We start from the raw sequence: 10083 nt of genomic DNA on the forward strand, positions 1-10083 counted from the left end.
CTGCACCTCAGTCTTATCGCAGGCCTTCCTCCTTCACCTTCCCCATCCGGGCGGGTGACCTGGTCTCTACCTGCCGCCTGTGTTTCCATTTTATTCAACTTTTGAAGAAATGACTGTCGGTCTACTGCTGTGCTGAGCAGTGAGCCCTGGGGGCATGTCAGGCTCTCTCCGCTGTGTCCCCAGTTGTCTGGCCAGGGCGGGTGCTCTGTCCCTAGGCCAGGGGCTCCCCAGGTGGCAGACTGCAGAGCCGTCCGAGGCACGCTCGCCCATGTGCCCGGGTCCCCGGGCCTGGCTCTTCCTGGCCCCCCTCAGCCTATCTTGCTCCCTCCCCAGGAGCTGAGTGGGCTGGCCCTGCCCGCCGCAGCTGCCCGTGCCAGAGGCTCTGACCATGGTATGTGCTGGTGCTTGGCCTCCCTCCGGGGTGAGGGGCGGGTTCTTGGGGGCCCTGAAGGCTGTCCAAGTGGGGCTCTGGGCACCTTCGAGGGTGTGGGTGTCCGCCCTCCTGTGGGTGGTTGGCAGGACCACATCTCTGGGCAGAGAGACACAGCCCGTGTCATTGGAGGCTGGTTTTCTGGTTTTCTGGTGCCTGGGTCTTCTGCTGCGTCAGGCCGCTGTTGGGTGTCCCCAGCCTGGCCCTTCTGTAGTGGACACATTCCCTAAGCAGGTTGGCGTGGTCCCTTCAGAATGCTCCAGGTCCCCTTTTCCCTGGGTGGCCACCTGCCATTCAGCCCCACATCTGGGGAGGCCCAGCTGTTTGAGGCGGAGTGTGCTACAGAGAGCTGTGCGCCTTGTAGGCTATTGACGAGATGAGCCACGTTTTATCTAAAAGCAGCTCTCCTCCCTCACACCTCTGCCTCTAGATTCGAATCGCAGCCTTAAATGCCAGCTCCACGGTCGAAGACGATCATGAAGGAAGCTTTAAAAGTCATAAGACCCAGACGAAGGAGGCACAGGTGTGTGGTCACGGGCTCCTCTGCAGCTGGCCCTGGAGTCTCATTTCCCTCCTGGGCTCTGGGTTGTTCTGGCTGATGTGGCCACCCCCCCAGACGGTGTCAGTGGGGCTCCTGGAACCTTGGCCTTGCTCGGGCCGTGCCCTCGGCTTGCTGCCTGCTGGTGCCTGGACTCAGCTGAGCCCACCTTGCTTGTGTCCACTTGGGGGGCCGCTGAGCAGTGAGCCCCCTGGGAAGGTGGGGCCTCAGGACCGTCTCCACCCCAGCAAGGCCGGCTCACACGGCCTGGAGTGCAGCCCCCACACGCATGGTCGGCTTGAAGAGACACACCTCTGTGCTCTCGGAAAACGCTTCCCGTCTTGGTTTTTCAGGAAGCAGAGGCTTTTGCCTTGTACCACAAGGCCCTGGACCTGCAGAAGCACGACCGATTTGAGGAGTCCGCCAAGGCCTACCACGAGCTGCTGGAGACGCGCCTGCTGCGGGAGGTGAGTGCGCGGGGCTTTCCCATGCGCAGAACGCCCTCCTCCTCGCTGCGGTGCTCCGAGGTTGGGTGAGTCCAGAGACGCGCATGTCACAGTCTGCCAGCTGCGGCGCTCTGTCTGCTCTCAGCGTGGAGGCGGCTGTGGATGGCGCAGGGCCTGCTGTTTCGGGAAGCGGCAGAGCCGGGCGGCCGGCACGCGTGCTGTGGGCGCCGCTGTCCGCGCTCGGGCCCTCGGGTGTGCCGGGCATGCCGGTCGCGTCCCCTCCCTGTCTTGCTGCCCACGTGGCCTGCAAACTGCGTCCCGGGGGTCTGGCCTTTCTCGTCTATGTGCTCGGAGCTGGGGCAGGGGTCGGGGGGTCTTTGAAAGACCCCCGGGGCCACACTGTTCTCCAGTGGAGGGTGGTTCCGGACTGGCCCCCAGGCCTGCACAGAGGCCGGGGCCCTGCTGACGGCCTGCGGAGGCTTCAGGCCTGGCTCTCACTCGGCGCCTCTCTGCCGCGTTCCCAGGCGGTTCCATCTGGTGACGAGAAGGAGGGGCTGAAGCACCCAGGGCTGATGCTGAAGTACTCCACGTATAAGAACCTGGCGCAGCTGGCTGCCCAGCGGGAGGACCTGGAAACAGCCATGGAGTTCTACCTGGAGGTGCTCCCCGCGGGCCTCAGGCAGCCCCTGGGGGCCGCGTGGCTCCCCTGTCATCCCTGGGCACTCTGGGCGGCGGGGATGGTGCTGTCCCCTTGGACGCCTGCTGGCAGGGGCGGGGTTCACTGAGCACGCGTCTGCGGCGCTGCTTGCAGGCGGTCATGCTGGACTCCACGGACGTCAACCTTTGGTATAAGATCGGACACGTGGCCCTGAGGCTCATCCGGGTGCCCCTGGCTCGCCACGCGTTTGAAGAAGGGCTGCGGTGCAACCCTGACCACTGGCCCTGCCTGGACAACCTCATCACTGTCCTGTACACCCTCAGCGACTACACCAGTGAGTGGGGCGCGGCTGAGTTCTCCTGCGCGCGCTGCATCGGCATGCGGGTGGGTGGGCGGCTTGGCTGAGCTCGGGGCCTGCGCTGATGCGCAAGGGCTGTCTGCCCAGCGTTCAGGGGAAATGGAGGTGCGTTTGCTTCCCCGCCGTGCTCTGCTAGCTCTCCTCCTCGGTCGCGGTTTGCCGCTGGCGCCATGATGGGAAGACGGGCTCCCTTCAGCCTTTCCTCCAGCAGTGCTGCCTCCTGCCCCAGGCCTGCTCTTTGATTTGCTAATGGACGGTCTGGTGGCTGCAGTCTCACTCCCAGTGCCAGAAGCTCACGTCCTCCTCCTAGCGGCTTATCATTCCCTCCTCTGTAGAGCAGCGTGGCTGCTGGAAACACCTGTGCCAGATGGAGCCCCCGTCTGCCTTGTGGTGGCGTCACTCGCTGCCCTGCCTGGCCCAGATGCCTTTTGGGCCATCCTGAAGCGAGCGCTGACGGGGTCCTGGGCCTCCTGGGCCAGCTCCTCCCGGCGGCTATGCAGAAGGGCCCTGGGCAGGCCAGGGTGCAGGGTAGCCGGCCTCGGGCACAGACACACACCAGCGCCCAGCCTGCATGAAGGTTTCAGCCGGGAGCTCCTGGCTCTGACGGCTCTTCCTTCCCTTTCCAGGTGTGGGTGGGGCAGGACAGGGTGGCAGAGGCTGGGAGGCTGGGCCCACACCCCTCCCTGGCTCCGTGTGCTCGAGCCTGGTGGCAGGGGCCAGCTGCTGGTCCCCTCCCTGTGGTCACTGCCCAAGGTGACCCCAGCCTCTCCCTGGGTCCCCAGAGCCCGCTCAGCCATCCCTGTCCCCCTAGGCAAGGCCGGCATGTCTCGCGGCCTCCGCCTTTGGGCCTCTGCTGTCTGTCCTCTTCTCTGGCATCGCCCGCTTGCTCGCGGGCTCTCCTCCGGCCGTGGACCCTCGCGTCCCGTCACAGATGTGTGTGTGCGTCTGTGGCCGTCTGTGCACTGCCCCGTTTCCCCATTTCCCCATTTTGACTCTGGCGCTTGCATCATCCCTGTCTCCCTGGGCTCGTCCTGGAGCTCGAGCGCCCCCTGGAGGCCCGGCTTTCAGTATCTTGCCATCTCCGCCCTGGCTCAGGCTCTGCGCTTGGTAAACCCATCTTGAACGGAAGATGGCCCTGGGCACTGAGCGGTGTGTGTGCCTGTGAGGGCCGATGGGCGTCCCTGAGCCAAGGAGGCAGGCCTCCCTCTGCTGCGGGCACGGCAGCAGAGGTCTCTGTCTTTCTCTCTGCTCCCGCCCCTCCCCTGGGGGCCGGGCTCTCCTTCAGTGGGTGGCTGGCAAGGGGGCCTGGCTCCGTCCTCCCTCTGGCCCTCCATCCTGGCTTTCCTCCCCTCTCCCCACTCTGTCCTCCTCTGCCCATTCCTGATGAGAGTGCCTTGCAACCGCACGCAGCCTGGAGAGCTGGGCCGGGCCCTGAGCCATCCAGTCCAGAGCGGAGTGAGCTGGCAGTCGTTAGCAGGCAGCTGGCCCCCTAGGGTGGGTTTGCTAGATCGAAGGTCTGTGTGTGACGCCCCCCTGTTCCCCAGAGAGGTTGCCCAGCCTGTCCTCCCCTTCCCGGCAGCCTCGGGGTTACTATTTTCAGACATGGTTCCTGATTGGATGGGTCCAGGTGGTGTCGTACCCGTCTTCCCGGCGTCTCTTGGCCCCCAGAGCAGGGCCCCTTCCCTGGCGTCGCTGGCAAGGCCAGGGTGTCGGAGTGCAGCCTGAGGTCCTGCCTGTCTCTCCGCCAGCATGCCTGTACTTCATCTGCAAGGCCTTGGAGAAGGACTGCCGCTACAGCAAGGGGCTGGTGCTCAAGGAGCAGATTTTCCGGGAGCAGCCACGCCTGCGCCAGGACTCCCTCCGCATGTTCCTCCAGTGGTGGGCCGCTCACCCTGTCCTGCCCGCGCCTCTGCGTCGCGTGCTCAGGGCCGGCTCTGTCCAGCTCGTGCCCGCCTTCTCCTCTCTGAGGCGGGGCTTTCCGCGCTGCCCGGCCCGCCTCTGACCCTCCCTGCCTGCCTCTGGGAGGGGCCCGTGCTCAGTAGCGTCGCCCGGGGGGGGGGCCCCTTTGCAGCCTGACCACCCAGTCCTCCTGTCTGCCTCCCCGGGAGGAGAGTGGTCCCGGGCCCGGCAGCTCTGGGCTGGCCCTGCTGGCCCTGCCCTGTCCGCTTCCCTGGCTCCGCAGCGCCCTCACTGGGGTCCCCACCCCTCTCTGGCCTGCTCTCCTGCCTCTGTCGTGCTCTGGCTCCCAAGTCTCCCCTTGGCAGCTTGCCAAGCTCAGGCTGCCTGCATCGCCACTCCCCCCGTCCGTGGTATCAACTTGGCCCCACTAGGGGTTAGCGGTCATTTATCCCAGTGTTTATGCCTCAAGAGACCGCATCTCTTATTCCCATCCATCCTGAGAGGCTGCCCTTCTTTGGGGAGGTGGGTGATGAGCCCACGAGTGCGGGGGAGCCCTGCAGGGAGGGACGTCTGCTGGCAGAGGTGTGTCCGTGGGAGGCATGCCAGGCCTCAAGCTCCTGCCCTTGCTGTTGACTTCCGTCGGCTTTGGCGAGCTTGGCTGGTCTGAGGGCTGCTTTCGGATGGGCAGTGTGGGATAGTTAAATCCTTATAAGCTTTTCAGCAAAGGATGAGAGTACCGTGTGGTTTTTCTGCTGTCAGTGTGGTCCTGCTGATGTGGGTGCAGGCCCGTTGCCTGGTTGTGAGCAGATTAAAGGGCGTTAGTCATGCTGTGTACATGGGTGTTAAGAACGCTAATTACTGCCCTTTGCAGCCCAAGTGGTAATTTTGTTTGTGGGAAGAATTAATACAGATTACAGGGTATTAACTGCATGCCGGTGTGTAGGATTGGCACCGTGGCTCTGATGTGCCCCTGTCACGCCTCTGTCCCTCACACTCTCAGTGACATGTCCATCCATGAGGTGTCGGTGAGCGCAGCTGAGTCGCAGGCCATCGTGGATGAGGCCCTGGGGCTGCGCAGCAGGCGGCGGGCGCTGACGGTGCGTGAGAAGGAGCCGGACCTAAAGCTGGTGCAGCCCATCCCCTTCCTCACGTAGGTTGTCTGGGGTGCCAGGCGGCTGCTGGGACCTGCATGGGTGGAGACCCGGGGCACACGGGCAGGTGACCGCGGGACACGGGCTGGGGCTCCCTCTCTCCATGCTGTCCTTGATCCGCCACCTGCCACACTCCTGTCAGCCCCTCTCACTGCCCGCCCAAGGGCAGAGGGGAAGGTGGACGGGGGCCATCAGGGCTCTGAGGGGCCAGGAGTGCGTGGGGAGCCCACCCCCCCAGGGCCTGGCATCCTGCTTGCGGGTCCACGCTCATGATGGGGTCACGCTGCTGCGTGGGTTGGAGAGGGTTTCGGGCCAGAGCTGGAGTCCAGGGAGGAGTGGGCGTGGGTCGGGCAGAGGGAAGCCTGTGCAAAGGCCTTGCGGCGTGTGGGCTGCGGTTTTGTTTGCAGAACTGAGCGAAGCTACGCAGGTGAGGGTGTGTTGGGCGGGGTGAGGCAGTGAGGTTGGGCAGGCAGCACCGTGGCAACAGGTGGAGGCCTTGGTTTTTAGTCGAAGGGCCTGGGAAGCTGTTCAGGGATGGGTGGGTGGGTACCTTACGCCACACTGTGTCATACCGCAACACAGCGTGGCACGCCACACAACACGTAACACGCAGGGCACAGAGCAGCAGGCAGCGAGCAGCGCAGCCCGGGCCACACTGAAGCACAGCCCGCAACACGGCTTACGCACGAGACACGCGTGCTCGGGCTGCGCCCGGCGGGCTCCGGCCCAGCAGCTGTGGAGCCCCTTTGGAGCCCATCCCTGTCAGTAGCCCTCCCCCAGGAAGTCAGACGAGTGGCCGCAGGGCGAGGCCACCAGGCGGTAAAGGCAGGACCTTGCTCAGAAGGGGTTATCACTTGAGCCCGCAGCTGCCCCTGCCTGGTGGGGCTGAGATGCCTTGGGGCTCCTGCGGGCAGTGTGGAGGGTGTGGGCTCCGCTCCAGCGGTCAGTCACCCCGGCCCCCCCGTCCTCATGGGGACGGCGGCCTGGGCTCTGGGCCCCCTGTGGCGGGTGCTGAGCCCGCGTGGTGACCCTCTCCCTGCAGCTGGAAGTGCCTGGGTGAGAGCCTGCTGGCCACATACCACCACCTCACCACGTGCGAGCCCCCGCGGCCCAGCCTGGGCAAGAGGATCGACCTGTCTGACTATCAGGACCCCGGACAGCGCCCCGCGTCCCCCGAGGAGGCAGTGCCTGTCCGTGTGCTCCAGCCAAGCCCTACCAGCGCCAGCCCTGCAGCCTCCGTGGCAGAGCCCGTGCTGGCGTTCACCCCCGTGGCCACGGCCAGCTTCCCACTGCACAGCCCCAGCCTGCTGGAGACAGGCGTCCCCGCCGGTGAGCGGGCCCCGGGGAGGGCTTCAGGGGACCGTCTGCTGAGCGGCAGTGGGAGTTGGAGAGCTCTGCCCTCTCCAAAGCCCGGGTCCTGCCGCCGCCTGGCCCCGCAGGAGAGCTCCGGGCTGCTGGCCAGCCTCCCTCCACAATGGGCCCTGGGGGCGGGGTTGGCCTCGGGTACAGCTCCTCAGGCCCCCTGCCCTGCCCGCTGTGCTGCTGGGCACTGACGCTCCTGGCTTAAGCAGCAGCCAGCAGTCACCACTGTCTGTGGTCGTGTCCCTTGGAATGGCATTGCTGGTCTTTACCATCACTGGAGCCTTCCGAAAACACTTTGGACCAAAGCTTCTGAGCCTTTCCTTGATCCCTGTGTCACTGGTAAAGCCTATGTGGTGGCTAAAGAATGAACATGTATGTAATGGTTTCTAACTCTTTAACTTTGTCACAAGTGACACCTGTCTGCTATGAATTGTGTGACCCTCTTGCCCATATCCTGTCACTGGGCCTCGGGCCTGGGCAGAGTCAGGGTCCCTGCTGCTTGCTTAGCCCTATCCCAGGACAGCCGGTGGGGGGGCTTTGACCCTGAGATCCTGGCATTCTGTAGCTATGGAAAGTAGTCTTGAGGCCTGGCCTGTGGGTGAGAAAGGGGTGAGATTAAGGGATTTGAAATGGCCTTTTCTCAGGCTCTTTTTTGCTAGAGGGGATGGAAAATTTCTTGAATGTCCGAGAAGCCTCAAGTTAAAGGTGCAGGCAGGTTATAAAAGGACTGAGTGCCTTGAGGTGTGTTTCCCTGGCCCAAGTCTCCTGAGCTTTCGACTTGCTCTCTTTGTAAAGGTGATGTCTCCGGGGGAGATAAATCCAAGAAAGGGGTGAAACGGAAGAAGATTTCCGAGGAGAGCGGGGAGACGGCGAAGCGGCGGTCTGCCCGCGTCCGAAACACCAAGTGCAAGAAGGAAGAGAAGGTGGACTTCCAGGAGCTGCTGCTGAAGTTCCTGCCGTCCAGGTGCGGCGCTGTCGGTCTCAGCAGAGGAGGCACAGCCTCCCGCCTCCCTCCCACCTCTGGTTCTCGGGCCGCCCTCCCCTGTGGGTGCCTCCTCCGCCCCTGGACTGGGGCCTCCGAACGTCCTGAAGGCAGGAAACAGGACTCATGTGTCTTCAGACCTGGGGCTGCCTGCTCACGCCTCAGGTTCAGGCGCAGATGCCGGGACAGCCCGTGGGAGGGGCCCGTGCTCAGGGAGGTGCCTGCTTGGCTTCTCCAGGCTCCGCAGGGTCCCTGGAGCTTGAGAAAGTGGATGGCAGGTTTGGGAGGGAGTCGTTTCTCCCTGTTTCTCGGGTTCCCCAGAGAAGCCTCTCAGGAGGAGGTGGGCCTGGCTGCCCGAGGAAGGGGGTCTGCGCCCCCGTACTCGTCCGAGTCTTCTCCGGCCCCTGCGTCTTGCCCTGTCTCCCGCCTCAGACGCTTTGGGGCCTCAGTGCCTGCGCTCTCCTAGGTTACTGTGCTAGACTTCCTACCCCCTTTGCCCAAGCGCAGAGAGCAGGCGGGTTCTCTCTGCCCACCGACATTTGAGGGGCACGTCCTGTGAGCCAGGGTGTCCTCTCTCATGCCCTGTGTCTTTGTGTCTTTGAGACTGTGCACCGTTTTCTCCCTTCTGTGGTCCTGGGGTCTGGGGGTGGCCGTGTGTCTGTGAGCACCCTTCTTGGGTCCTCGGCTGGTTCTGTCTGCTGACGGTCGGCTCCGGGGTGGTGCATCCAGGCCGATGAGGGCGGGGTGGCCAGGAGCTCCCGGTGGCTTGTGAATCTCTGGCCACGGGATTTGGCATCCCTAGTTCCCTACCTTTCTGTTTCTGAGGGGAGAGGGATGTGCCCGAGTGGAGCGGTTCTCAGCGGCAGCAGGACGTGGGCTCTCTGGTGGCTTCCTCCCGAGCCACGCTTCCTTGGGCAGGCCTCCCAGTGGGAGCCCTGGGGGTGGGGGGGCCACCTCTCATCCGGCCCCCCTCCCGCTGCCCCGCCTGGGCCCTTGTTCCCCAGCCCTGCTGGTGGGGGATGGTGTCTTCCTTCTCATTTACCTTTGTTTCAACTGCTGGTTTCCTGTGTGGTTTTTGCATCAGCTTCCTCAAATGGCTGGCTGGGGCTCACAGTGGCTTGCTGGGTGCGGTCCCCAGAGGCGGTGGGGGGTGCATTTGTGCACCGTGAGGTCAGGAGGCACCACCTGTCCATCCTTGGGGGGGCGGCGGGGACAACTAAAAGCAGAGTCCCTGGGGGGTCTTCCGGGAGCGGCCCCCTCTCCCCCAAGCCCAGAGCACTGTGAGGCATCGTGGAGGTGCCGCCCGGCCCCCCTGCCTTGCTCCCCCAGCCCACTTTGGGCCTCAGCATGTGGAGGCTTGGCCGACTGCTGTCTAGGCAGTCCTGCCGCCGCTGTCTCCAGCTCCCTGTGGGTATCAGTCTCTATGTGGGTCCTTTCTGTGTTTCCCACTGGAAAGTCAGCTTCCTGTGGATAGGGGTCGCTGATCCCTGGCTGTATTCTGACCTCAGCCCGATGCCTGGTGACCACCTGATGGGATGGGTAAAGGCAAGGCACGGGCCAGACCGGGCCATGAAGGCCTGCAGAGGCGGAGCCCCCTTGCTTGGGGCCAGCCGGGCTGGTGTGAGTCTCGTGTGTTCCTTGCAGGTTGAGAAAGCTGGACCCTGAGGAGGAAGACGACCCCTTTAACAGCTATGAAGTCCCGCCAGAGGCCAAGCTGGAGAGCTTCCCCAGCGCGGGGCCCCACAGGCTGTCCTCTGACTCGGCCACGTTCATGGAGTCTGGTAGGAGTGGGCACCGCGGGCGCTGCTGGGGCCATGTCGGGGTGGTGGTCCAGGGCTGCCTGGCTCTGTCCCGCCTGAGCTCTGAGCTCGGCCGAGTGAGGCGCTGGGCCGTCCTGGCACGGGCCTTGCTGGCCCAAAGGTGCGTCTCACTGTTGGGTGTGGCCGAGTGCTGGGCGCTGTGCTGCTGCGTGAGACTGTGCCCCCCAGCCAGGAGGCTTGGACAGGTGGCATCCACAGCTGTGGGGGGCGCGGGCTCTCCACACCGCCGCCCTCTCCTCCTGAAGGAGGCAGGCCTGGCATGGAGGTCCCTCCTCCCGTCGGCGCCCCCCGCTCACATCAGCCCCCCCTCACGTCGTGCCCCCCTCACGTCTGGTCCCCCTCACGTCTGGTCCCCCCTCACGTCTGGTCCCCCCTCACGTCTGGTCCCCCCTCACGTCTGGTCCCCCTCACGTCTGGTCCCCCTCACGTGTGGTCCCCC

At 64.6% G+C, this 10083-nt stretch overlaps 1 protein-coding gene across 1 annotated transcript in view; it reads left to right on the forward strand.

The window, feature by feature from the left end:
- The first annotated feature begins 315 nt into the window (after positions 1–315).
- Positions 316–10083, forward strand: part of CABIN1 (calcineurin binding protein 1) — a 67645-nt gene continuing 57877 nt past the window's right edge. The window contains exons 1-10 of the mRNA XM_040251187.1: positions 316–391; positions 861–953; positions 1322–1435; positions 1939–2073; positions 2226–2406; positions 4179–4308; positions 5330–5479; positions 6523–6809; positions 7638–7806; positions 9469–9605. Of these exons, the coding sequence (XP_040107121.1) occupies positions 389–391; positions 861–953; positions 1322–1435; positions 1939–2073; positions 2226–2406; positions 4179–4308; positions 5330–5479; positions 6523–6809; positions 7638–7806; positions 9469–9605 (1399 nt within the window). The 5' untranslated portion in view covers positions 316–388. The remainder of the gene's footprint in view (positions 392–860; positions 954–1321; positions 1436–1938; positions 2074–2225; positions 2407–4178; positions 4309–5329; positions 5480–6522; positions 6810–7637; positions 7807–9468; positions 9606–10083) is intronic.

The sequence above is a fragment of the Oryx dammah genome, unplaced genomic scaffold (genome assembly GCF_014754425.2).
Source record: "Oryx dammah isolate SB20612 unplaced genomic scaffold, SCBI_Odam_1.1 HiC_scaffold_12, whole genome shotgun sequence".
Lineage (NCBI taxonomy): Eukaryota > Metazoa > Chordata > Mammalia > Artiodactyla > Bovidae > Oryx > Oryx dammah.